This window comes from Pongo abelii, chromosome 2 (assembly GCF_028885655.2).
Source record: "Pongo abelii isolate AG06213 chromosome 2, NHGRI_mPonAbe1-v2.0_pri, whole genome shotgun sequence".
NCBI lineage: Eukaryota > Metazoa > Chordata > Mammalia > Primates > Hominidae > Pongo > Pongo abelii.
Window position 1 is genome coordinate 206,681,383 of NC_085928.1, and position 27,817 is coordinate 206,709,199.

General features: G+C 50.0%; 2 protein-coding genes and 1 long non-coding RNA gene across 25 annotated transcripts in view; 1 reads left to right on the forward strand and 2 right to left on the reverse strand.

Annotated features, from left to right (window-relative positions):
• Positions 1-1,430: 1,430 nt before the first annotated feature.
• LOC129058302 (uncharacterized) lies at positions 1,431-16,568 on the reverse strand. 5 transcript variants are annotated; one of them, XR_010139390.1, is made up of 7 exons: positions 16,480-16,568; positions 11,197-11,284; positions 10,596-10,710; positions 7,185-7,423; positions 6,492-6,588; positions 4,940-5,558; positions 1,431-3,770 (listed from the first exon to the last, which is right to left on the reverse strand). It is a non-coding gene; the product is annotated as an uncharacterized LOC129058302 (long non-coding RNA). The 5 variants fall into 5 exon arrangements; XR_008523389.2 differs by having other exon boundaries at positions 4,940-5,252; positions 10,596-10,716; XR_008523391.2 differs by having other exon boundaries at positions 10,596-10,716.
• SLC51A (solute carrier family 51 member A) lies at positions 4,506-25,905 on the forward strand. The gene is made up of 9 exons (XM_002814448.5): positions 4,506-4,630; positions 5,671-5,765; positions 15,298-15,452; positions 15,989-16,062; positions 16,458-16,616; positions 17,161-17,272; positions 18,284-18,430; positions 20,782-20,887; positions 21,533-25,905. The coding sequence occupies exons 1-9, from the start codon at positions 4,593-4,595 to the stop codon at positions 21,667-21,669; spliced, it is 1,023 nt and encodes a 340-aa protein (XP_002814494.1). The 5' UTR covers positions 4,506-4,592; the 3' UTR covers positions 21,670-25,905.
• The window catches only part of PCYT1A (phosphate cytidylyltransferase 1A, choline), a 51,774-nt gene continuing 47,186 nt past the window's right edge, over positions 23,230-27,817 (reverse strand). For all 19 annotated transcript variants that reach the window (XM_002814446.5, XM_009239682.4, XM_009239685.4 and 16 more), the window contains one exon: positions 23,230-27,759. In XM_002814446.5, the coding sequence (XP_002814492.1) occupies positions 27,553-27,759 (207 nt within the window). In that variant the 3' untranslated portion in view covers positions 23,230-27,552. The remainder of the gene's footprint in view (positions 27,760-27,817) is intronic.

Genomic DNA, 27,817 nt, shown 5'->3' on the forward strand with positions numbered 1-27,817 from the left:
TGGCCAGGCTGGTCTCGAACTCTTGACCACAGGTGATCCACCCACCTCAGCCTCCTAAAGTGCTGGGATTACAAGCATGAGCCATATTAAACTTCCTTTATAAAAGGCCTCAAAAAGAAGAAACTGAGGCAGAAATTTAAAAATAAATATGTATTCATTCACTCCAAGAAAAGTAACAAGCAAGGCAAAAGTTAAAAAGAAAAGAACAAGTATTCCTCTGCCCAGCAAGCTCACTTCAAGGACATTTTTATAAGATAACGCTGTTTAAGAAGCCAAGGTCAAAGACTAAGCTCCAGACACCCCTCGCCTCCAGAGCAAAGTTGAAGAAAAAAAAGAAAGACAAATTCTTTTACTGTTACTCCTTTCCCAGGTTTCTTAAGCATGATTATGTTTTACAAATGTCTGTATTTAGCCAGTTCTTGTTTTTCTTTCAATGCAGCTACAAAGTCACCAGCTATGCAAGGTCACAAGTTATGCTATAGATTATGTGACCTGTCATATGATTAACTACTTTTATTTTATTTATTGTAAGTCTGCTTATAAAAACCCCACTCTGTCTTTGTTCAATGCTCAGCTTTTTAGATGCGAATCCACTAAGCCAGCGCGTACCTGAAATAAACAATCCTCTTGTTCTCCGTCTCAGTCTTGCCAGTCCTCAGTTTCCTGCAACATCTCTACTAAAAATACAAAAATTAGCCAGGCGTGGTGGTGCACACCTGTAATCCCAGCTACTCGGGAGGCTGAGGCACGAGAATCGCTTGAACCTGGGAGGCAGAGGTTGCAGTGAGCCGAGATCTCACCATTGCACTCCAGCCTGGGAAACAAGAGTGAAACTATGTCTCAAAAACACACAAAAAAAAGAAAAGAAAAGATTATGCAAAATGGAAGAAACTAGGCACAAAAAGCCACATATTGTATGGTTCCACTTACATGAAATATCCAGAGTAGCCAAATCCAGAGATCAAAAGCAGATTCATAGTTGCCAGGGTGTGCGAGGAGGGGGAACTGGAAGAGATGAGGTTTGTTGTTGTTGTTGTTGTTTTGAGACTGACTCTCACTCTGTCACCTGGGCTGGAGTGCAATGGCACCATCTCAGCTCACTGCAATCTCTGCCTCCCGGGTTCAAGCAATTCTCTTGCCTCAGCCTCCCAAGTAGCTAGGATTATAGGCACCTGCCACCACGCCCAGCTAATTTTTTTTTTTTTTTTTTTGTATTTTTAGTAGAGACGGAGTTTCACCATGTTGGCCAGCCTGGTCTCGAACTCCTGACCTCAGGTGATCCACCCACCTCAGCCTCCCAAAGTACTGGGATTACAGGTGTGAGCCACTGCACTCGGCCTAATTTTTGTATTTTTAAGAGATGGGGTTTCACCATGTTGGTCAGGCTGGTCTCGAATTCCTGACCTCAAGTGAGCCACCTGCCTCGGCCTCACAAAGTGCTGGGATTACAGGTGTGAGCCACCGCGCCCAGCCTCTTTTTTGATTTTTCAAAACTGACCCTCATATTAAGGAAGCCAATACTTAAGTGATAACTGAAGTGATCGTGTTACTGACCACAGGTTCTTTAGGCTCTGATAAAAATTGACATGAGGTCAAGCAAATTTCCCAGACAAGGCTTTATTAGGGGTTTCTGTTCCACCACAGGGAGACAGCACTGCAGGGAGAGTTCTCCGGCTGGCTCCCCATTGTACATTGTGGTGTCTCAAGGAGGGCGACACACATAATTCATGAGGTAGGTGAGCGTTCCTGCAGGAGTGACAGAACGCACAGGGATAGTTAGGAATCATGGTAACATATACATCGCAGGATCAGAACACGACGAGAAAGCCCCTCCCTGGCAGAGGCTTTTATTTTGTTTCTGTCTGTCACCGAGGCTGGAGTGCAGTGACGAGATCTCGGCTCCCTGCAACCTCCACCTCCCAGGTTCAAGCAATTCTCGTGCCTCAGCCTCCTGAGTAGCTGGGATTACACCACCACACCTGGCTAATTTTTGTATTTTTAGTAGAGACGGGGTTTCACCTTGTTGGCCAGGCTGGTCTCAAACTCCTGACCTCAGGTGATCCGTCCGCTTCGGCCTCCCAAAGTGCGGGGATTACAGGTGAGAGCTCCCGCGCCGAGGCAGAGATTTTGGTCTTGTAATGAGGCCAAGGGTAAAGGGTGGTCGTGCTTCCGGCTTTGTGCACACAGAGGCAATGGAGTTCATTCCCTGAAGTACAAGATTGAAAGTGCGACGCTATCTTCATTTTTTCAAGGTCCTGTGATCAGTGGATATGGCATTTTGTGTAAGATTTATAGTGGAATGCTGCTTATCTTAATTCTTTCACTGTCCTTCAATGAGCAGATAAGAAAAAAAAAGAAAAAGGGTTGGAGGGGAATGCATTAGCGGGGTTGGGAGCTGAGTCCCATCCCTCCTCTGTCTCAATAAGTGTCAGATGATGCTATCATATAATTTTGTGGGAAAAAATAGGCCAAAGAAATGAAATTCAGAAGGACTTATTCTTTTTGGTTCTAAAAATCAGTTTCTGACAGCTGGCAGGCCTCAACTGCCAAGAGAAGACCCTGGCGGCCACAGCTCATCCCCTCTGACGAAGCCTTAGCTGGGGATGGGCCAGCCTCCAGGCAGGGCCTCCCGCTGGCTGGATCCCAGGCCACACTATACAGAAGACAACCCCCTAGAGACCCTGGGTGGGGCAGAAGCCCCCTTCCCTCACTGACACCCTGCTGGTTTCTCCTGGGGTCTCCCAGTCTGTGCTGCCCAGTGGGGAAGCATCAGTCTCAGCCCAACCACAGCCAGCTCCGGCTCCCTCCTGCCCTTCCCCCTTTCCTGCCATTCCCCCTTTCCTGCCATTCCCCACTGTGTCCTGAAGTTTCTAAGAACATCCCCAGGGCCCTGTTGTCAGCTCTGGGAAGTCTAAAGTTCAGGGCTTTGGGTAATTAAACCCAAGGCCTCTCAGTGGGCTGGGGGTGAATGACCTGGCGAACGTGCCTGCGGAGATGCTGGGAGGAAGCTGAGTCAGTCTGCGTCTTTGTCAGGGTGGGGCTGAGGCCAGTGACCCTCTGGGGGTCAGGGCCCTTGCCAGCCTCTTCCTTACCTGACCTCCACCTTAGGAGGCAGCTGGCCTGAGACGCCCGCCTCATGACATTGTCCTGTCCCAGGAACTGGACTTCAGGAGGAGGGGAAACTGGAGGGGGATCCAGCTTGACTCTTGGGAGAGACTTTGAGGTGTCTGGGCACAGGAGTGGGGAGTCCTCCGGGTACCCCATCAGGGACTGCTTCCACTGCTTGTATGGCCTCACCAGCCCAGCGCAGGGAGCCCCCTCTCCCTTCCCAGAATTGACCCTCTGCACCCTTTCCTGGGCCCTCTTCTCACTACCTCCAATCTCCACCATACCCTGACAGAGCCCCTCCCCCAGGCCCCTTTGGCCGCTCTCCACACCCCACACCCCATGGCTTTCTGTCTGACCTGGTTTCTTAACCTCCCCGGACCTCAGCCTCCTTATCTGTAAAATGGGAATAAGGATACTACTTCCCTTGTAGCGCGGTGGTAAAGTTTAAATAAGCTAAGGAACACACTGCATGTCCTGCGGCCCCTGACACACCAGACATGCTGACAGACGCTGGCTGCTGCTGCTCTGAGTTCATGCTTTCATCAACTATGCAACCAAATTCTAAGGGGCCCTTCGTATGTGTCAGGTTGCATGCCAGGAACCTAGAGGTACCACCGTACCACAATACAAGATGCTGTGTCTGGCTTCGAAGAGATTTCAATCTATTTGGAGAGAGAGAAAAGGGAAGCTATCAGCCAATAAAATCATTTGCAAGCCTATAATTCAGCAGGTTTTCAAGACCTGCCAAATGCCCAGCAATCTCACACTGCAACTCTGACTCTTAGATACAGCATCTTCTGGCCCAGCGTGGGGCTGGCTAAGCCCATCATCCAGATGTGATGAACTGGGGTCTGGGAAACCCACACCGGCCTCATCTGGCTTTTCCAGCCTGTCCTCCCTTCCACACATCAGGCCCACAGCGCCCAACACAGCCGAGGCCTCAGCCCTCAGTCTCCCCGCTGCGGAGTGCCCCAGCCTGAGTTCCAGCAGGTTCTTCAGGGGCTGGGGACCAGGGAGCACTGTGGTGAGGAGCGAGGACTTCGTCCCCACCCCGGCCCAGACAGGGGCTTCGTGGTGAGCCCACCCCACCCCAGAAGGCTCCTGGAAGGGCAGGGTGGACTCGCCACAAAATCCTATAGGATGAGCCGGGCCAGAGGCAAGGGGTGGCCAAAGGCGCCTGTCCAAGAGATGGGAGGGACCACACCTGGGGGCAGGGACGAGTCAGGCACAGGGAACTCTGCCAGCCTAGAGGATCAAATTCCTCCAGGGTGAACTCTGAGATAGAAAGTTGGCCCAGGAAGCTCAAGGAGGGACAGCGGCGGAGGGGAAGACTCTGCAATTCCGCCTGTCCCCCACCCCAGCCCAGGCAAGGCCAGCAGCACAGCGGTGCAGCAGGAGCCGCCCCCCACCCCGGCCCCACCTGCCCGCCCCGCCTGCCCTTCCTCACCCCGGGTGCCTGCGGGATTGTTGGAGAGAACGTGGCGATGGAGCCGGGCAGGACCCAGATAAAGCTTGACCCCAGGTAAGTGAGGGTGGCGGGCCCTGAGCCAGTTGCTAAGCAGCGGTGGCTCCTATCCCGCGGCCTGTCCTCTCTCCCTCCCAGAGCCCTTTGGCTGCCGCACTCAGAATGAGACAGGACTGAAAATGCTCTGGCTGTTCCTAGGTCCTCAGGGACAACGTGGGTTTGGGCCAGGGTGTGACACTTCAGGGCCTCGGCCTTGCCCCCCAGCGTGAGGAAAGAAAGATCCCAGAGCGGGGCGGTGGAAGGCATTCGCAGAGGAAATGGCAGCATCCCTCAGCAGCAGGGGCCCGTCTGTCTGTAAGGACTCACCCTTCCTCTGGGATCCTGCTCTTCCTCTCTGGTGGGTCCCTGGGCTGCTGCCCGACGAGCATGGAGAGAACTAGAATCCACGGTGGGCTCTTCAGGCACGGCAGCCAGGCACGCCCTGGCTAGGTGGCAGCTTGTCTTAACTCCCCCACCTGGGCCAGTTCTCCACTCCCTCTAAAAAAAGGGCCCTGAGGCCGGGCGCCTGTAATCCCAGCACTTTGGGAGCCTGAGGGGGAGTCCAGGAGTTTGAGCCCAGTTCGAGTTTGAGTCCAGGAGTTCGAGACCAGTGTCTGAGCAACATGGAGAAATCCTGTCTCTACCAAAAATATAAAAAATTAGCCGGGCGTGGTGGCGTGCACCTGTAGTCCCAGCTTACTCGTGGGGATGGGGGTTGAGTAGATCACTTGAGCCCAGAAGGTCAAGGCTGCTTGTGTGAGCCAAGACAGACCACTGCACTCCAGCCTGGACAACAGAGCAAGACCCTGTCTCAAAAAGAAAAAAAAAAGAAAGGAAAAGGAAGGAAGAAAGGAAGGAAGGAGAAGGGGAAGGGGAAGGGAGAGAGAAAGAGAAAGAGAGAGAGTGAAAGGAAGGAAGGAAAGAAAGAAAGAGAGAGAGAGAGGCCCTGAGGGGAAAAGGACAAAGTCCTGCACTCAGGAGTGGTTAAGGGTCCAGTGTGCAACCCTCCCCCTTCCCCCAGCCCCCATGGTTCTGAGCACAGGCTGGTGTCTCTCCAGGTACACAGCAGATCTTCTGGAGTTGCTAAAGACCAATTACGGCATCCCCTCCGCCTGCTTCTCTCAGCCTCCCACAGCAGCCCAACTCCTGAGAGGTGAGTGGGGACCCTCCCCAGAGGGAACTGAGAGGCGGGAGACCAGGATAGCTGAGTGGAGCTGGGGAGAGGCGGCCCTGAGCTGGTGCACCTGGGCAACCGGGGAGAATAACTGGCCCGATGTCTGTCATCGTGGTTAAGGCCTTGGAGAAGGGCAATGCCTCAAGGAGTCAGTAGGTCAAAAGGGTAGCATGAGAGCCTGGCTCCGGAGAGCAACCCTCATGTTGGGCCTCCACAAAACTGGCCTCAAAGCTCATTCAAACTGCAAACACTGCGACCTGGGGCACTTTTTCAGACCCCAGAGCCATCTGGGGACTCAAGATGGTGCTCAAGTGGTCCAAGCCCCACTGGGTCTCCTGGAGGGCTGCAGGGCATCCGCCCTGGATCCATGTCACTCTAGAGGGTGGTTACAGTGAGTGACGTGCTTCACACAGGTGAACCGGTTGTATTTGTTTTACGATCCAGCCTTTCTGAAAAACCTTTGTCCTCACTGGGGCATTCTGTTGTCGGGTTTTTGTGTGTGTTTTTGTGGGTATTTGCCTCATTCCACCCCTGAGCTCTCAGGTGGACAGATGGGATTCAAAAACTGTTCTACAGTGTTTATTGTAGTGGAGTAATTGGTTTGCAATAATAAGTCATAATTTTCCACTGAAGGGGAGGGTGTGGGGATCCCTGAGTCCAGCTCAAGTTCAGCTGTTGGAAGAATTCTTTGACTGGAAATTTTACCTTTGCGTTTTGTCGCTCTGTTTCCTGAAGATAACTTGGGGTGCTCCTGGTCGTCCATCTACTGCTTTGATTGCTTGGATCCCACCCATTCTTTCACCTTAAGAAAAAACAAGTAATTGTTGCAGAGGTCTCTGTTTTGCAGCTTCCCTTTTGCAAGAAGCACTTTTTCCGAATAAAACAGCAATTTAAAAAAAAAAAAAAAACATAGGTGAACCTGCAAAAGTCCTCGCAGTGTTGGCCAACAAGATTCTATTACTGAATTACTTTTGAAAGTGAAAGGCATTGGCTGGGTGTGGTGGCTCATGCCTGTAATCCCTGCACTTTGGGAGGCCAAGGCGGGCGGATCACTTGAAGCCAGAAGTTGGAGACCAGCCTGGCCAACATGGTGAAACCCCGTCTCTACTAAAAATACAAAAATTAGCCGGGCGTGGTGGCGGGCACCTGTAATCCCAGCTACTCGGGAGGCTGAGGCAGGAGAATCGCTTGAACTCGGGAGGCAGAGGTTGCAGTGAGCCGAGATCACGCCACTGCACTCCAGCCTGGCAACAGAGTGAGTGAGAGTGAAAGGCATAGGATGGGGCTCAACTTATTCCCCGGACACCAAAAACATTGAGAATCACGGCCCGAGCATGCTTAGGGAAAATGTGGCTCACGCCTGCGTTTTATTTTGTTTTCCTGCTGCATATTGACTACCTGTGAAATGTTGGATACAAGTCTGTGTCTCTGTAGCACATTTAATGCGTTTCCCAGGCAACAGGAAGCTCTCAGTATGCATTCCCTCGCAGACATGGGCGTGTCCTTGGGCTGTGTATGGCTTCATTTCAGATGATCTGAACCAGAGCGGTTGCCAACTGCCAGTGTTCGGAGATGCCTGGTGGCCGCTCTGTGGTTAGTGGCAGTAGGTGCCTGCTACATCCAGTTCCAGGAACCTCCTGTTGAGAGAGTGCAGCTGGTGGTACAAGCCTTTCCTTACACAGCAGCTCTCCTCCCAGGGAACACTGGGCAGTGTCGGGAGACTGTTCCGGTTGCCACACTGGAAGGTGCTGCTGGCATCTCATGGTCAGAGGCCAGGAAACCTGCTAAACTTCCTACAGTGCACAGGAAGAGCCCCCACAAAAAAGATTATTCAGGCCAAAGTGTCAGTAGTGCTCAGGTTAAGAAACCTTGCCTTACACAATGAAAACGGTTCTCACATTGCTTTGCTTCAAAACGTGCAAATAGAAACCCCAAGGCTGTTCAAAATAGGCCATTCTAAGTCTCCTAGTCCAGCAAGCCTCACTGCAGGCAGAGTGGGGAGGATTTGGCCAGCGGGCCCTCTTGGGACAGGGAAGCTGAGAGGATGAGTCAGGGGTGCCCCAGGCGCAGGGGAGCAAGGTCTGGCAGGATTCAAGGATCCTGGTGGAAAAGCAGGGGACAATTGAGAGGGCTGGGCAGGTGAGGTAAGGCCTGATGCGTATTGGGCTGGCTGAGGAGCTGTACTTTATCCCACAGAGAGAAGGAGCTGGTGAAGGCTCTGAGACTGGGAATGGCTGGATGAAAGTAGTGATTAATGGCCATTAATTAGTAATCAGGATGGACTGCAGAGGAAGAGCCTTAAGAAGCAGGGATGTGGCCGGACACAGTGGCTCATGCCTGTAATCCCAGCACTTTGGGAGGCTGAGGCAGGTCGCTCATTTGTGGTCAAGAGTTCAAGATCAGCCTGGCCAATGTGGTGAAACCCTGTCTCTACCGAAAATACAAAAATTAGCCAGGTGTGGTGGCATGTGCCTGTAGTCCCAGCTACTCGGGAGGCTGAGGCAAGAGAATCGCTTGAACCCGGGAGGCAGAGGTTGCAGTGAGCCAAGATCGCACCACTGCACTCCAGCCTGGATGACAGAACAAGACTCTGTCTCAACAACAGCAAAAAATAGGCAGGGATGTAAATGACAGGTTGTTGCCCCAGCCTGCTGTGCGGGAAGAGTGTGAGGCGAGGCAGGGAAACAGGAAGCGTTGGGAAACAGGCAGTTCAAAGAAGGAGCAATCTAGGAAAGACCTAGGCGTGTAAGTGCTGGTTCTGGGCAATGGTGATGGCACAGACAGAAGTAGGAGAAGCAGGAAGAAGTGCCTCTGGGAGGATGTGGCAAAACTCCTTCCTCGCTTCATTTGTAAACTCTGTTGTTCCTTAATTTTTTTTTTTTTTTTTTTTGAGACAGGGTCTCGCTGTGTCACCCAGGCTGGAGCGCAGCGGTGTGATCTTGGCTCACCTGCTGGGTTCAGGTGATCCTCCCACCTCAGCCTCCCAAGTAGCTGGGACCACAGGCACATGCCACCAAGCCCGGCTAATTCTTGTATTTTTTTTTTAGAGATGGAGTTTCTCCATGTTGCCCAGGCTGGTCTCAAACTTAAAATTAAATGCTAAGAAAACTATTTCAGGCCAGTCACGGTGGCCCATGCTGCAACCCCAGGAGGTCGAGGTTGCAGTGAGCTATGATTGCACCACCAGCCTCAGCCTGGGCAACAGACCGAAACCCTGTCTCAATTAAAAAATAAAAAAGAAAAAGGAAAAGTAAAAAAAGAGAGAGAGAAGCTATTATTCTAGAAGAATGATTGAATCAATTTTTTTTCTTTTTTTAAATCACAGCTCACAGCAGCTCGAGCTCTGGGCTCAAGTGATCCTCCCACCTCATCCTCTCGAGTAGCTGGGACTGCAGGCACACACCATCATGCCTGGGCTAACTTTTAATTTTTGTAGAGACAGGGTCTCACTTTGTTGCCCAGGCTAATCTCAAACTCCCCAGCTAAAGTGATCCTCCTGCCTCGGCCTCCTGAAGTGCTGGGATTAGTGGTGTGAACCACCGTGCCCAGCCTTAAAGCTACTTTTTATTGAACAAATACTACATGCCAGGTGCTTTGCTAAGAAGCTTAAGGAGAGGAGAAGTAACCTGTCTATGGTCACAGAGCTATTAGTAAGTGGCATTTTACTTTGTTTTTTGTTTGTTTGTTTGTTTTGGGTTTTTTGTTTTTTGTTTTTTTTTTAGAGACGGAGTCTTGCTCTGTCGCCCAGGCTGGAGTGCAGTGGTGCGAAATTGGCTCACTGCAAGCTCCGCCTCTCCAGTTCACGCCATTCTCCTGCCTCAGCCTTCCGAACAGCTGGGACCACAGGCACCCGCCACCACGCCCAGCTAACTTTTTGTGTATTTTTTAGTAGAGACGGGGTTTCACCATGTTAGTCAGGATGGTCTCGATCTCCTGACCTCGTGATCCGCCCACCTCGGCCTCCCAAAGTGCTGGGATTACAGGCGTGAGCCACTGCGCCCGGCCTGGCATTTTACTTTGAACTCAAGTGTCTGACTCCAATGCTCTATACTGTTCCAGGAGGTTTCCTGGAAGCAATTATGCAATCATGGAAATAATTTTTGGTTAGAAAGCTGGGATTATGGGTGACTACTCTTTTTTCAAATTCTTATTTAATATTTTAAAAAGTAATCTTTGCTATTCCAGAGACAGTGGGAAATTTAATAGTTGCTATAAGTATGATTATATTCAAAATGGTCAACTAGACAAGCATTTCCCAAAGTCTCAGACTCTTAATCCCAAGGAGTCCTTCATGGAAACAGAGTTCTGTAGGAAGTTAAGTTTTGTGACCAGGCGCGGTGGCTCATGCCTATAATCCCAGCACTTTGGAAGGCCGAGGCAGGTGGATCACTTGAGGCCATGAGTTCGAGACCAGCCTGCCCAATATGGTGAAACCCTATACCCTATATCTACTTTTTTTTTTTTTTTTTTTTTTTTTTTTGAGATGGAGTCTCGCTCTGTCACCCAGGCTGGAGTGCAGTGGCGCGATCTCCGCTCAATGCAAGCTCCGCCTCTCGGGTTCACGCCATTCTCCTGCCTCAGTGTCCTGAGTAGCTGGGACTACAGGTGCCTGCCACCACGCCCAGCTAATTTTTTGTATTTTTAGTAGAGACGGGGTTTCACTGTGTTAGCCAGGATGGTCTCGATCTCCTGACCTCGTGATCCGCCCACCTTGGCCTCCGAAAGTGCTGGGATTACAGGCGTGAGCCACCGCACCTGGTCTATCTACTTTAAAAAATACAAAAATTAGCTGGACGTGGTGGTGGGTACCTGTAAGCCCAGCTACTTGAGAGGCGGAGGCAGGAGAATCGCTTGAACCCACGAGGCGGAGGTTGCAATGAGTCGAGATCGCGCCACCACACCCCAACCTGGCATCAGAGTGAGACTGCATCTCAAAAAAGAAAGAAAGTTTCGTAAAAGGTGCATTCTAGACCCTCCTTTCGGAAATTTACAATGTAAATTAGCAGATTAAAAATTTCAGTATGCTCTGCAGGAATCATCATATTTAACTTCTTTAGCCGTGGAATACTTTTGTCCCATGGTATCCATTTAGATGCACTTTTGGGGAAATTGAGTTCAACCAGAAAAGAAGAGGCTATCTCCTAAGAAGATAGTTGGATGGACAGCCCCAATATCAGGCTATGGATGCTAAGGAACTTTTCCTTTCCTAATTAGAGTACCAAAGGCAACAGTTAGAAGACACTGCAAAACCATTTGTGTTGAACAGTCAGAATCTGCCCCACCCTCACCTTCATAAATGGAACGGCCCTCCCAGGGTTGCCTTTGATAATCTCTCCCATATCCACAAGTACACACACCTGGAGTCACTGTGTGTAATGGTTAATAAGAGTGTGGGCTTAGTCACGAATACCTGCATTTAAATCTCCGCTCCTTCACTTCCAGGCTGTGTGACGCTGGAAGACGTGCTTCCTTCTCTGAGCCTCGTTTCCTGAAAAAGTCTATAAAATGCAGATGATGATAGGAATTCTCAGGTTATTTCTTGCATTCAACAAATAGTTACAGAGCCGTTACTCCTCTGGGCGTTTGAGAACAGAGCACAAGCTTGACAAGCTCCCTGCCTCCGTGGAGTGTGCACCACAAGGTGGAGAGCTGACAATAAGCGAGTAAACAGCTATGTAAATACAAATAGCCCTGATGTGGGCGGAAGGAGGACTTGACATCACCCGGAATGGAGATTTTCATGGAGCAGGGAGCAGTTAGGGAAATGAAGACTGGGAAAGACTGGGTTGGTGGCATGTGAAAGGGCAGTTTTTATGCTCTCCAAGGGCTGATGAGGACACAGGGCTGGGGGTAAGAGAGGCTCTAGCAATAGCCCCTGCTTCCCAACCACAGAACATTGGTTTTGGAAAACCACCTGCATTAATGTTGGCTTTTTCCTATCTGGACTTTGCCTATTGTCTGAATTTTTTTTAATTAAACATTTCTATTACAAAAATCATTCAGATTTAGTTAAAAAAAAAAAAAAAAAGAAAGAAGGAAAATACAGAACAGTAAAAAGAGAAAAAAATCATCTACAGTCCCGCCCAGAGACAGGCAGGGCAAATATCTTAGTGTAATTTCCTTTTTTTACGCTTTTTTTTTTTTCTTTTGAGACAGAGTCTGGCTCTGTCGCCCAGGCTGGAGTGCAGTGGTGTGATCTCAGCTCACTGCAACCTCCACCTCCCAGTTCAAGCAATTCTCCTGCCTCAGCCTCTCAAGTAGCTGGGACTACAGGCACACACCACCATGCCTGCCTAATTTTTGTATTTTTGGTAGAGATGGGGTTTCACCATGCTGGCCAGGCTGGTCTCAAACTCCTGACCTCAAGTGATCCGCCCGCCTTGGCCTCCCAAAGTGCTGGGATTACAGGCATGAGCCACTGCTCCCGGCCCTTTCTCTATGCTTTTATTTAACATTTGTAGAAATCATACTATTCCTATAATTTTATGTTCTGTTTTTGTAAGCATGACACAAAATAAATTTTTCACATCATTGTATATTTGGAAAAATATGTTCTTTTCTAAAAAAAGGTTTATTTTTGTTATAAAATCCATATTCATTATAGAATAATTGGAAAAGAAAGACACTGGGGATTTCCACACACAGAAAAGGCCGTGTGAGGACACAGGAGAAACGTGGTTGTCGGCCGGACCCGGGGGCTCACGCCTGTAATCCCAGCAGTTTGGGAGGCCAAGGTGGGCAGATCAGTTGAGGTCAGGAGTTCAAGACCAGCCTGGCCAACATGGCAAAAACAGTCTCTACTAGCTGGGCGTGGTGGCAGGTGCCTGTAGTCCCAGCTACTTGGGAGGCTGAGGCAGGAGAATCGCTTAAACCTGGGAGGTGGAGGCTGCAGTGAGCTAAGATCAGGCCAGTGCACTCTAGCCTGGGAGACAAGAGTGACACTTCATTGAAAGAAGAGAAGGGGAGGGGAGGGGGGAGGGGAGAAGAGGGGAGGGGAGGTGGGAGGAGGAGAGGGGAGGGGAGGGGAGAGGAGGGGAGGGGAGGGGGGAGGGGAGAAGATGGGAGGGGAGGGGAGGGAAGAGGAGTGGAGGGGAGGGGAGGGGGGAGGGGAGAAGATGGGAGGGGAGGGGAGGGGAGAGGGGAGAAGATGGGAGGGGAGGGGAGAGGAGTGGAGGAGAGGGGAGAGGAGTGGAGGGGAGGGGAGGGGTGAGGGGAGAAGATGGGAGGGGAGGGGAGAGGAGGGGAGGGGAGAGGAGGGAAGGGGAGGGGAGAGGAGGGGAGGGGAGAGGAGGGGAGGGGAGAGGAGGGAAGGGGAGGGGAGGGGGGAGGGGAAGGAAGGGGAGTTGTCTGCAAGTGGAGGAGAGAGAGGCCTCGGAAGAAATCAAACCTGCTGACACCTTGATCTCGAACTTCTAGCCTCCAAAACTATGAGAAAATAAATTTAAGTTGTTTAATTAAAAAAAAAATGAATACTCAGAAAAGATAGAAAAAAGTAAGAAGATAGAAAAGAAGACACAAATCATCCATAGTCTCATCACCCAAACATAAGCATTGCTAACTTTTTTCAGTATTATAGGCATTTTCCTTTTTTTTTTTTTTCACCCAGGCTGGAGTGCAGTGGTGTGATCCTGACTCACTACAGCCTTCACCTCTCCCCGAGTGGCTGGGACCACAGGCAGGGACCACCACACCCGACTAATTTCTGTATTTTTAGTAGAGGTGGGGTTTCGCTATGTTGGCCAGGCTGGTCTTCGACTCCTGGCCTCAAGTGATCTGCTCGCCTCGGCTTCCCAAAGTGCTGGGACTACCGGTCTGAGCCACCATGCCAGGCCGAGGGCCAGTGTACTTTTTGACAGATTCACCCATAGTCCTGGTTGGTCCTGTGGTGCCACCAGGTGCGACTGACCAAGACGACAGCTCCAGCTCAAGTCTGTACCGTGGCCACCTTTCTCCCTGTTTTGGTTTCAGCAGTCATACTGCTCCCACTGAGCTGCCCTCATGTTCGTTAGTCACCAAAATACAGAGCAGACTAGCTAATCCCTTCCTTGTGCTCACCCCGCAAGGCAACAGGACAGTGACTGGAGTGTGGCAGTTTTCTCCCTTTCTTCCTCTTATCTAGCCAGGTAGGAGGTGCAAAGGAGGGTCCAATAACTAGAAAAGACACTTAGATAAATGACCACAGGGTCACTAAGGACCTAGAACCCTTTCTTTAAAACTAACGGCTGCATTAATGAATCACGTTTGTTCGGAAACACATGTTGTGACTATATTCATTTTTTTCTGTTAGCAACGGTGGGGCCAGATGAGGTCTATCAGTATTTGTCAAAGTGTTTGCTATCCTCCGACCACTATCAGGTGAGCTTGTTAAAAATGCAGATGACCAGGCCCATCTCAGATCTATGGATGCACACATCTGAAGGCAGGGCCTGGGCAGCTAGCTGCTTTTTAACAACTCCCAAAATGATTGCAATATCCACAAAAGTTTGAGAACCTTGGACTATAGTTCATGTAAGACCAAGCATGAGGCCAGCGTGGCTCAGGTGTCCTTGGGGTTTTTATTTGATCCGTTTCTCTTTTGTTGAAGATCCCCCCTGGTCGAGGGTGGTAGCTCACGTCTGTAATCCCAGCACTTTGGGAGACCAGGGTGGGAGGACTGCTTAAGCCTAGGAGTTCGAGACCAGTCTGGGCAACGTAGTGAGACCCCGTCTCCACAGAAAATTTTAAAAATTAGCCGGCCGTGGTGGTGGTGCACGCCTGTAGCCCCAGGCTACTTGGGAGGCTGAGGTTGGAGGATGGTTTGAACCAGGAAGGTCAGGGTTGCAGTGAGTCATGATCGCACCACTGCCCTCCAGCCTGGGCGACAGAGTGAGACCCTGTCCTCCTCCCCACAGAAAAGTTCTCTGCTAATGTCCTAGTTTCACCATATAATTTTGGTGAAATCAAGTTAAACAGATCCAGAATGTCCCATAAATTATATTCTGCTTCAATTATGTTAATTGATCTACATTTGCTAGTGCAGCACCTGGCACTGGAGATAGAAAAGTGAATTGGGGTCGGGCACGGGGGCTGAGGCCTATAATCCCAGCACTTTGCAGGGCCAAGGTGAGTGGATCCCTTGAGGTCAGGAGTTCGAGACCATCCTGGCCAACATGGAGAAAATTATCTCTACTAAAAATACAAAAATTAGCCAGGCATAGTGATGGCGTCTGTAATCCCAGCTACTTGGGGGGCTGAGGCAGGAGAATCACTTAAACCCGGGAGGTGGAGGTTGCAGTGAGCCGAGTTCACGCCACTGCACTCCAGCCTGGGCAACAGAGTGAGGCTCCGTCTTAAAAAAAAAAAAAAGCATGACTATTTCTTAGTCAGGTTGAGTACTCTAGGTCTAAAAAATCCTCATTCCTGTGCACGGGTGGGAGCCTAGATCCAGTGAGGCAATTTCGATCTGAGGAATAAGCCCAGGCCTTCTCCTGCTCAGTCCCGGTCATCAGCTCTCTGCCTTCTCCTCCTCTAGCCCTGGGCCCTGTGGAACTTGCCCTCACCAGCATCCTGACCTTGCTGGCGCTGGGTTCCATTGCCATCTTCCTGGAGGATGCCGTCTACCTGTACAAGAACACCCTTTGCCCCATCAAGAGGCGGACTCTGCTCTGGAATAGCTCGGCACCCACGGTGAGGCCCCTGGGGCTGCCCTGTGGGGGGAACTGAAAAGAAGGCAGAGACCAATGTGAGAATTCCTCTAAACTCAGCACATCACTTCAGCAGAGTGTCCTGCTAGGACCCGCGGAGGGCGGAGGTTTGCAATCCGATCTCCCCTCAGTTAGGATCCTCTGCTTGGAAGGCTGTGGGGTGCAGTGTTTGAATTCTAAGGGCTGCGGAGACAGCTGGAGACCTGCTCAGCCCAGCAGCCGCCTCACTCACTGCTCCCCACCACCGTGTTGCCATTAAAAGAGCTTTCTTCCCGTAGAGGCAGCCGTGGTTCCTCAGAGTGTGGGGGAAAGTCTCATTCCACAGGGTCACACTCAGCTCCACCCTTACGCTGAGGCTTTTGAAACGCCCTCCCACAGGTCCTTGGTTTGCTTGATTTAATTAGTTCTTTTTCCAGCTGGCAACGTTTAAGGAATGCTGCCTCAAATGTATAGGTTTTGCCTCCTGTGCCCTTGCCACAAAAGGTTTCCGGAGCCTCAGGGTCTCCCTCCCGCCCTCAGGTGGTGTCTGTGCTGTGCTGCTTTGGTCTCTGGATCCCTCGTTCCCTGGTGCTGGTGGAAATGACCATCACCTCGTGAGTGCCCTGCCTCACCCCACCTCCAAGGGCCCCCCTGCTCCCGCTCACCAGGACTCCAGAGTCCGTGTCCTTGATCCCAGCTGACCATGAATCTGGCCCTCCCAGCTTGTGCTAGTTCGGGGCTCCTGGTTCTGCTCAGGGAATGCCTCATTTTGGCATCTGGCACATTCCTCAGCCAGCCCTTTGTTCCCACAGTCTGAAATTCCCCTTCTCCCAGTCCTGTGGGCCTTCTACTGTCCCTCGCTCCTGTTGGGTCACACACCCAGAACGCCCAGCCCTAGCTCTTCCCCTCAGTAAGCCCCGCCTCTCCCTGCCGTCTTTCTCTCTGGCAGCAAAGGTGTGTCCCTGCAGCGTGCCCCGACCTCGTAGGCCCACTTCTCTCCCCATCCCAGGTTTTATGCCGTGTGCTTTTACCTGCTGATGCTGGTCATGGTAGAAGGCTTTGGGGGGAAGGAAGCAGTGCTGAGGACACTGAGGGACACCCCGATGATGGTCCACACAGGCCCCTGCTGCTGCTGCTGCCCCTGCTGTCCGCAGCTGCTGCTCACCAGGTGAGGCGGGGTCAAGGTGCCTCCTCCAGGAGCCGGGGAGCCTCTCCTGGCCCGCAGCCCGCTTCAAGGCTCTGGGAATTAGGCGTGAATAGGCCAAAGCCAGTGACGGAAGGGTGGGTGTCCCACAGCCAGGACCCACGGGCACCACCCTCAGGGGACAGGGGAGCAGAGGAAGGAGAGCTCCTAAATTCTCATCACTGAACTTCACTGCACCCTGCAAGCCTTAGCCACACAGAGAAAACTGGACTTGGGGCCATTCGCTTGCCCCTTCTGCCCACTTTGGTGAATGAGGTTGAGGTCACACTCCCAGACCTCGCTCCAAAGACGGAATTCTTGTCTGGAGGTGAGTGGGAGACTAAGAGGGTTCCCGGTACTCCCAACATTCTGGTTTTTTCCTCTGTCCCCAGCCACTTAACCTGGTTGGTGTTTATGACGGCAGCCAAGCCTCAGCCCAGGAGCCCAGTGAGGAGCCGGGTCGGGGCGGGGGGTCTTCCTGGGGCAGGTAGTTTGTGGGCCCATGTTCCTAACCCTCTTCCCCACTCAGGAAGAAGCTTCAGCTGCTGATGTTGGGCCCTTTCCAATACGCCTTCTTGAAGATAACGCTGACCCTGGTGGGCCTGTTTCTCATCCCCGACGGCATCTATGACCCAGCAGACGTAAGCCGGGAGTAAGGGACAGCACAGTCCAAGACTCATTTAGTACCTCTGTGTTCTAAAAGGAATCACCAGAGCCAACACCCCTTGACAGAGGGCCCCAGAACAGGGTGGCTGTGGGAAAACACAGGCTCAGGGACTGCCAGGGAGAGGAAAGAACTGCAATAGGCCCAGGCTCCAGGGCTTTTTCATTACCTTTCCTGCTGTGGGAGAGGAGGGATCAAAGGAAGCACCGGGTGCCATGACGCGTGCCTGTGATCCCCAGTGGCTCACGAGGATGAGGTGGGAGGAGTGCTCGAGAGTGGGAGTTCAATTCCAGCCTGGACAAGATAGCAAGATGCCATTTCTAAAAATGTTTTTAAAATTAGGCTGGGCATGGTGGCTTACACCTGTAATCCCAGCACTTTGGGAGGCTGAGGTGGGAGGATCACTTGAAGCCAGGAGTTTGGGACCAGCTTGGGCAACATAGTGAGATCCCATCTCTTTTTTTTTTTTCGAGATGGGTCTCTCTTTCGTCACCCAGGCTGGAGTGCAATAGCGCGTCTCGGCTCACTGCAACCTCCGCCTCCCAGGTTCAAGTCATTCTCCTACCTCAGCCTCCTGAGTAGCTGGGATTACAGGCATGCGCCACTATGCCCAGCTAATTTTGTATTTTTCATAGAGATGGGGTTTCTCCATGTTGGTCAGGCTGGTTTCGAACTCCTGACCTCAGGTGATCCGCCTGCCTCTGCCTCCCAAAGTGCTGGGATTATAGGCGTGAGCCACCATGCCTGGCCCATCTCTATTATTTCAAAAAAAAAAAAAAAAAGTTAGCTGGGAATGGTGGTGTGCACCTGTAGTCCCAGCTACTCAGGAGCCTGAGGCGAGTAGATCACTGGAGCCAGGAGTATGAGGCTGCAGTGAGCTATGATTGCACCTCTGCACTTTCAGCTGGGTGACAGAGTGACACCATCTCTTAAAAAGAAAGAGAGAGAGAGCTTGCCTGCCTCACTGACTACTTTCTGTTGCCACCAGATTTCTGAGGGGAGCACAGCTCTATGGATCAACACTTTCCTCGGCGTGTCCACACTGCTGGCTCTCTGGACCCTGGGCATCGTTTCCCGTCAAGCCAGGCGACACCTGAGTGAGCAGAGCATGGGAGCCAAATTTGCTCTGTTCCAGGTAACTATACCCTGGGAGAGAAAAGATGTTTCATAACCGAGCTACAAATAGTTGGGGTTAGTAAGTGAGGCCAATAAAGGCTAAAGTGGGCCAGGAATCTTTTTCATAAGCCTCAGGTCTCTCATGAGATTTGGAAAATGATTCCTGTGCTTCCTGCTTTTGTCTTTCTGTGCTGGAATTGTTTCCCAGGGCTGCCATGGCAAAATACTACAAACCAGATGGCTTAAAACAACAGACATGTCTTGTCTCATTGTGCTGGAGGCTAGAAGTCCACAGTGAAGGAGCCAGCAGGGTCGTGCTCCCTTTGAGCCCTGCAGGGGGTCCCAGCCTCTCCCTAGTCTCCGGTGGTTGCCAGCAGTCCTGGACCATCCTTGACCAGCATTTGCGTCACTCCAATTTCTGCCTCCATTATCTCATTATATTCTCCCCTTGTGTTTCTGTGTGTCTTCTTTTTTTTTTTTTTTGAGACGGAGTCTTGCTCTGTTGCCCAGGCTGGAGTGCAGTGGTGCCATCTCAGGTTAAGCAATTCTCTTGCCTCAGCCTCCCAAGTAGCTGGGATTACAGGCATGTACCACCACGCCCGGCTAATTTTGCATTTTTAGTAGAGAGGGGGTTTCGCTATGTTGGCCAGGCGGGTCTCAAACTCCTGACCCCAGGTGATCCACCCACCTCGGCCTCCCAAAGTGTTGGGATTACAGGCATGAGCCACTGTGCCCCTCTGTCTCATCTATTTTTAGGACACCAGTCAAATTGGATTAAGGGCCCACCCTGTTCCATTATGACCTCATCTTAACTAATTACATTTGTAACAAACTATTCTTAAATAAGGTCATGAGTACTGGGGGGCAGGACTTCAACATAGCTTTTTGGGGACACAATTTAACCTGTAACACGTGTGTTAACAAACCTTACATTTGTCTCCTTGCTTCTTCCTTTCCTTTTCTACCTATGACTTCCTAAAATCCTATAACCCATCAACACCAGCGCAGCATTAGCATTAGCTACAGGACCTACCTACACCATGTACGAGGCACTTTCACACATTACACTTAAATTTTCACAACCCCAGGAGTCATTATTCCCATTTTACAAAGGAAGAAACAGACCCAGAGATGTTCTTGCTCAAAGGCACATAAGGGATGGGGCTAGAATTTATACCCAGGTATGTCTGACTCCTCCACACATCTGTCTTCTCCTTACCCTTCCCTTCATCTTCACAACGCTCCTGAAAATTCTCTCAAAGGCATGTTGGCCCACCTTCTACGGGCTGCATTCTCTAACCTCAAAGATGACTTTTCCACCAAATGCAAGGACTTCTAACCCAGTCTTGTTCTCCTTCTCTCTCCATCCTGTGTCCTTGCTGGTCTTCTACTCCCAAGGCAGAATGACTGCCCTGCAGTAACAGAGTGAGTGCACGCACATTCTCATCTGATCTACGGACACGCCTCCCAAATGTGAACTTCCAGGCACATAGGAGGTGGAATGGAAGGGGCTATGGGAATAGAGAGAGAAGTCCCTGGAATGAGTCAGGGACTGAAGGGGCAGAAAGGTTCTGGGTCCCAGAAGTACTTGAGACCAGGCCGAAAGATAAAAGCTGTGTGATGGCCGAGCCTGCCCATGGTTAATGTGGGGGAGCCTGGGCGAGCCACGCCAGCCTTGAAGAAGCTGAGGCTTCCACACAGTGTACTCAGGGAGGGCAATACTAAGAAAAATGGTGCTTCCAGGGCTTCTGGACAGTGATCTTCTTCTCCCCTTTCGCCTTCTTTCTTTATTCTGGTGAAATATTGATAAAATTTGCCCTGTTAATAATTTTGAAGTGTCAGGTTCTGTGGCATTAAGTACATTCCCATTGTTGCACTACCATCACCACCGTCCATTTCCAAGCACCCATTAAACACATTCCTCGTTGCCCTCTCCCTGTAGTCCCTGGGATGGCAGAGTTTTCAAAGGGCATTTTAATGGTTAATTGTCCATTATTCTAGGAGCAGGGACCTCAGGCACTTGAGCTAGATGGAATGACTCTTCTCTAATCACCTATCTTTTTATCCATTAAGTGCTCATTGGTAGCCATGGCTGAGAAAGGGAATTAAAAATGAACCCTTTAATCAGTTCTTATGTCTTGTCAGAAACTCTAATAAACTATTGGGTAGAAAATGAGAATGTCATTTGCCTAAAGATGAAAATCCCACAGATTTTTAATGAAGTGAGAGCCTCAACCCTCTGTGACTGCACAGATCTGACGGTGGGTGGAATCTGCCCAGCGGAAGGGCAAGGCCCAGCAGTGGGCTGGCTGCACTCTGTGCCGTGAGGGCAGGCCCAGCCCACCCTTGCCTCTCTTTTATGTTCCGCAGGTTCTCCTCATCCTGACTGCCCTACAGCCCTCCATCTTCTCAGTCTTGGCCAACGGCGGGCAGATTGCTTGTTCGCCTCCCTATTCCTCTAAAACCAGGTCTCAAGGTGAGCACGTTAAGCCTCCTGTCCCATCGTGGGATGGATGAGACGGGGAGAGTCAGGAAAGAAGGGGCCCCAGAACAGACATTAGGCCAGCCTGACTTCTGCTCAGAGTGTTCAGAAGGGATCTTTGGGAAATCCCAACAGAGGCTTTAAGGAAACTATGACCTCTCTGATCACACAGAAGAGAAGTGAAACCCCACAGCTTGAGGCCAGCCCTGAGGGCCAACCCAGGAAGCCATGGGTTCAGTCCTCAGCTCCTGGGAGAGGAATGGGAATGGTTAAAAACCAGAAGCCCATGTTGATTGAACACACATAAGAAATGGACTTTAATGCCAGCCTCAGAGCACAGAAGTAGACAGCCAAGTTCCGGTTCTGGCTCTACCATTAACCCGCTGTGTTATTTATGACAATTTTGTATCCCTAAGTCCTGATTTGGGGATAAACTGGAGAAAGTGTTGCTCAACTGCAAGTTCCGGTTCTGGCTCTATCATTAACCCGCTATGTTATTTATGACAATTTTGTATCCCTAAGTCCTAGTTTGGGGATAAGCTGGAGAAAGTGTTGCTCAACTCCTGTGCCAGGGGCTGCTAGTAAAATACCACCTCTGTAACTCAGCATAACCTACGCTGTGTTTCTCCCACACGGCAGTGATGAATTGCCACCTCCTCATACTGGAGACTTTTCTAATGACTGTGCTGACACGAATGTACTACCGAAGGAAAGACCACAAGGTTGGCTATGAAACTTTCTCTTCTCCAGACATGGACTGGAACCTCAAAACCTAAGGTGGATGGCTGGGACAATGAAAGGATGCTGTACTCATTAGAATACAAGATTCCTTTACTGTCCCTCAACGTTGACCAAATGGGAAGCATTCCCCCTTGTCAACACAAGCTGGCAGATACATTTGACTTTACAGATGAAGGTGAACAATGTTAGGATAAAATTGCTTTGGATCTTGCCTGGAAGGTGTTTTAAGTTTTGTAATAAACAAGATGACGTCTGAAAATGTGTAACTGGGCACCTTGCCTCTGTCCATGTCACTATTAACCCTTCAAGGTTGTATATTGCTGGCTGGGTGTGGCAGCTCATGCCTGCTATCCCAGCACCTTGGGAGCCTGAGGCGGGAGGATCACTTGAGCCCAGGAGGTTGAGGCTGCAGTGAGCGATGGTTGTGCCATACACTCCAGCCTGGGTGATACAGCCAGACCCTGTCTCTGGAAAAAAAATAAAAGAAAGCTTACTGAGCTTTCCTAAAGCAGATGAAAAGAAGAGTATATAGTATTGTGTCTGGCATAAGAAAAGGAGAACTTGGTGAAGTGAAATAGCACCAGCCCAGAGTCTTGAAGAAGCCGGGGGCCCTGGAGAACAGATGGAAGGTAATCTTTCCCTGACAGGTGTGCTACTAGGGCACCAACCACACGGGGCCCTGGAGAACAGATGGAAGGTGATCTTTCCCTGACAGGTGTGCTACTAGGACACCAACCACACGGGGCCCTGAAGAACAGACGGAAGGTGATCTTTCCCTGACAGATGTGCTACTAGGACACCAACCACACGGGGCCCTGGAGAACAGACGGAAGGTGATCTTTCCCTGACAGATGTGCTACTAGGACACCAACCACACGGGGCCCTGGAGAACAGATGGAAGGTGATCTTTCCCTGACAGGTGTGCTACTACGGCACCAACCACATGGGGCCCTGGAGAACAGATGGAAGGTGATCTTTCCCTGACAGGTGTGCTACTACGGCACCAACCACACGGGGCCCTGGAGAACAGATGGAAGGTGATCTTTCCCTGACAGGTGTGCTACTACGGCACCAACCACATGGGGCCCTGGGGGTCTGGGTCAGCCTCACTTTGTGGGACAATGGCTTTTGCGTCTTCAGTGACAAGCTACAAAAGGAATCTCCTAACGCTGTGGTCATGGAGCTTGATTTCTAAGGAAAGAATCAGCATGTGGAAGCAAAGGCACCGAGAGTCCAAGTAAAAGTCCCAAATCCATAAAATGCACCACACAGGTCAAAACACAGGACACGGCCGGGCGCGGTGGCTCACACCTGTAATCCCAGCACTTTGGGAGGCCGAGGCGGGTGGCTCACCTGAGGTCAGGAATTCGAGACCAGCCTGCTCAACATGGAGAAACCCCATCTCTACTGAAAACACTAATTAGCTGGGCATGGTGGCGCATGCCTGTAATCTCAGCTACTTGGGAGGCTGAGGCAGGAGAATCGCTTGAACCTGGGAGGCGGAGGCTGCAGTGAGCAGAGATCGCGCCTGGGCAAGAAGAGCAAAACTCCGTCTCAAAAAAAATAAAAATAAAAACACCACAGGACACGGAACATCAGGTAAAACCACATTGCCTTTATTTGGCTAAAGAACAAAATCCAAAATAACTCAGAATAAACTAAGAACAGACAGGAAAATTACAGACTGAACCCCACTTGAGGAAGACTTCCCCACAGACTCACACTGGTGATGGGGCGAACATTCACGACGAAGCCAGCAGTCCTTTCCAAGACTCTCTTGTCTTTTAGGGATCCTCAATACAAAACAACCCAACCAATCCAGCATATGTGTTCAAAACAGTCAGTTTTCCCCCTCAAAAGGCGGAAGGCCCACTTCAAACCTCCAGGAACACAACCCAAGTCATCCCAGTGTTAAACCTGGTGCTTCTGTTTTCTGCCTCAATCCGAGCGCTAACATAAAATCTTGGCAGACAACAATCTTTCTTCTTCAAGAAAATTAACATTTAATGGTATAATCCCAAGAACATGTTCTACTTATTTACTTGGAAAAATAGAAGCTAGGGACCACTCTTTATCCCATGGCAGTCTATTCTATGAGAGAAAACAAGAACAATCATTGTTACGACTTTGAAAAATAGAACCTTTAAAAATACTTATATTGGTAAGCTTAAAAAAATATCATCAGTTAAAAACATTAAGGGGGCTTTCTTTTTCTACCTGTATTGGTTCAACTTCTGGTGAGAATGTGTGCTGATAGAAAATCTAGAAGCTATGGCTTTTAGGGAATTAAAGAAAAGCAGCAAAATATAATTGATTTGGAAAGATTTTGGATAAGTGATCTGGAACAGCATTAAAAAGGCAAAGAGCTCTTGAAAATAAGCTACCCATAGTCAAGATAATCCAGGAAGAGAGAATGACGCCCTGTGAACCACTGTGGAAAGAACATCTAGAGATGGTCTAACCAGCTGTGCAGCCTCCAAAAAAAAATCACTATCGCTCAGGTGCAGCCCCCAGAAAAACCACCATCACTCAGGTGCAGCCCCCCAAAAAACCACCATTACTCAGGTACAGCCTAAGGAGTCATCAGCGATCAGAAAGTGTCTAAGTTTCCTCAGCCTCCCTCATGTTTTTTCTCTTCTTCAGGATTTTCAACCTCCTCACATCCCTAACTTTCTTACCCAAGCCTCAGCAATATAATGGTCTTTGGCTCTAGCTATCAGCAATAGCTGCAACAGCACAAATGATCCCTTCCTAGTCCTCTAAAGTGTCAACCTCCATTCTTCAGTGCTTCTGAATCTAGCATAAGAGCAAGCTTTCCGTCCGGCCCACCGAGAGGCAGTGGCTGCACTGGCGCCTCCCCGGCCCTGGCTGCAGGGCTCTGGCCTTCTGATGTCTCACACACAGAGGCTCTGCTTTAAGGCCAACATTTCTGGCTTTCTCATCTTGGCCACATTTGGCCCATCCATGTTGACTTCCTTCTTGTGTGGGATTCAGGGAAACAGCTCCATAGCTTCAAACGTTAATATCTGAAGATTTAGATCCCAGGCATTGTTGTGGTGTGCACACCTCTAACCTCATTTAATTAGGCACAGATGACCACATTATACAACTTCCCAACAGCTTTCTCCATCTACCCATGCTCTTCCAGCACCTCAGACCACATTTACCCCAAAGTATCTAATAGGCCACACCATAAAAGATTTTAGCTTTCAGTCAAACAAATAGCTTTCAGTCAAAACGATTAGACTGAGGTGGTAGAAGCTCACCAAAAGGGGAAAGGGAGTTTCCCAAGACCATGTACGTTTGCTGGCCCTAGCAGTCTCAGAGGCCTGTCAGCCTGCAGGTCCCGTTCCAAGCACAGGGCATGCCAAGAGCAGCCCACTGAGAGCAGAGGAAGAGGGCTCAAACATTTGGGACCTAGACAATATATTTAGGAGGTGTGGCTCCAATAGGGAAGGAGGAGGAAAACCACGTTCTGGGCATCTCCCTGTCTATCCAAATACACTTGCGTAATATGCACTTGGAGGAACCAAGTAGATGGGCTTCAGCACAGACTTCACTGCCTTTCCACACCAGGGAGAATAAGTCAGACAGAAACAGGCAGAATTCCCAAAGAGAGAAGGCTGACGCAGAAAAGTTCAAAGATGAGACTATATAACGCTGGGTAACATGGGAAAACACTTCAGCTGTTTCAAAGACAGACAGGATTCCAAGCCAAAGCTTGTATGACTAGATTTGAGTAAGAACTGCGCTTCAGGAGAAGAATTAGAAATGTCATTGTCACAGGCGATTAGGATAGCACGAGGCTTCATTCTCCGTTGCCTCTGTGACGCTCTTTCTGGGTGATCCAAGTTTTGTTTTTCTTTAATTAATTATTTCTCTTTATTTCTGTATGTGTGTGTGGTTTTTGTTTTGTTTTGTTTTGGAGACAGAGTCTCACTCTGTCACCAAGGCTGGAGTGCAGTGGCACCATCTCTGCCCACTGCAACCTCCACCTCCTGGGTTCAAGGGATTCTCCTGCTTCAGCCTCCCAAGTAGCTGGGATTACGGGCGTCCGCCACCAGGCCTGGCTAATTTTTGTATTTTTAGTAGAGACGGGGTTTCACCACATTGGTCAGGCTGGTCTCAAACTCTTGGCCTCAAGTGATCCACCGGCCTCAGCCTCCCAAAGTGCTGAGATGACAGGCGTGAGCCATCACGCCTTGCCTGGGTGATCCAAGTTTTAAGAACCAAGGTAGTCCTGCTGTGCAGGCAATGATTCTAGCCTCTGACCCTCAGGCGGAAAAATAGGTGTTACCAGAAAGTGTTTAGGGAGTGGACTATGAGATGCTCACAGTCCTAGCAGAGAGGCAAGAGAAAATGTGGTTTTCTTAGCTGAAAACACTAAAATTCCACCCCCACAAGGGGTATTTATGAGTGACAGGGGTAGGGCCTGGACATAAGCAATTTTCCCCTGAATCTAGCCACAGGATTACTGATGGCTGATGCTCTGCTAGGCCATGTAGCTAAGTAGCTAAGGAGACAGGAGGCCAGGGCTTTAAAAGTTAGATCATGCTCAACAGCAAGTGTTAAGCATTAGCATTCTTTGATTTGAAATTCAAGTGTTGAATCCCCCTGGGCAAGCTAAGGCGGGAGATGGAACCACAACCACCAGGCGTGTGAGAAGTGGGGAGAAAACCTACCACACCCTTGTCACGTGAGGGTATGCTCTGCGGCTTGCTGGGGGGCGGCGGAGGGAGGTCCCTGCCAGCTGCAGCTCTCAGAGGAAAAGAAAGACATGGAGCACTGGTTCCAGTGAAGAATGTTCTGAAGAGGGACAGAGGTCAACGTGATAAGGCTGTTGCTTTAGAAAGGAAGGTGTTTCCTATGCTTTTGCTTCTACATTCTGTGCAAATCTCTCTAATATGGCTATGACCAAAATGGATTAACATCAAGTTCCAACAGCAGACATTTACAAAGTATCCTTTGTAAAAGGCTAGGTAATATTAATAGCATTCAAATAGGAGTAGCAGGGCCAGGCACTTACTCCCAGTAGGAAACTAATCTCAATTGACTTGGTATAGGATTGAGTATTGTCCTGCTCCTCTCCTCATCATCTTAACCCTAAAAGTGTTCCTTCCTTCAAAGGTAGATGGCAGGAAAGAGACTGACAAAAGCTCCCAAAGAGCTGGGCCACAGAGTTTTCTGGGAAGATGAACAGCAGAAACACTGCAGTTGATGCCATGGGTCTGCTTCCATCCCCATCAGTGTCTTCATGGACCCCATTGGGTCCAACAAGAAACTCCTCAGGGAGTAAGAAAAGTTAGGCTCAGATCTCCTTCCCACAGCCACAATGACACTGGTGACAGCAGTACGTTGAGGGGATTTGTGACTGTAACTCTGCTTTTCGCTTTTCCTTAAGGAAATCAAAATTAAGATATTTCTCCACAAATTACCCATCAGCGTGGCTCATTTCGTGAAGGACTTGGCAAGCCCCTTTGCTTCAGAACGGAAGGCAAACGCTATAGTATACCGGGAAGAAAAGGCCTCTGCGTATTACACTACCTCCTTCCTCTGCCCACTCCTCAGGGGCAAAAAATTAGTTCTCCATTTGAAAGGCTAATTTTTAAAAAAATTAATGAACATGACGATTTCCCTGTTGAGATCACGTGAACATAAACAGTGAAACAAAGCCCTTGGGGGGGTAAATGGATGCAGAGCAGGCTTCTAAGGTGTAGTCCCCCTCCTTCGTGTGGGTGAGTGATGTCACTTGGAGGACAAGCTGTTTGGGTTCCCCCAGTCCTAGGTCCTCTTGCCCCAGTTGTCTTTCCTTTGTAGCTGTCCTTAGGTTTAGTGTTGGGGTCACAATTTGGAATTCAACAGAGAGCTTCTGAAGGTAACGGGACAGAAGGAGAGGACGGGAAAGGAGGGAGGAAACATTAGTCTTCTTCATCCTCACTGATATCATAGGCTGCAGCCTTGTGCCTGGAGAGATTTGCTGGGGAGCAAGGTGGGGAAGTCTTGCCCGAGAAGGGCCATCGGAAAGAGGGGGAGGGGGAGCGCTCGTGAGTAGGGCTGCTGCTGGGGCTTTGCTTCGGGCTGATGGCCTGCAGCATCCGGCCCTTCCCCTCTTTCAGCATATGTTTCTGCAGAAACCAAAAGGAAGAGTCAGAAAAAAACCGTGGATCCTACTAAATCATCACT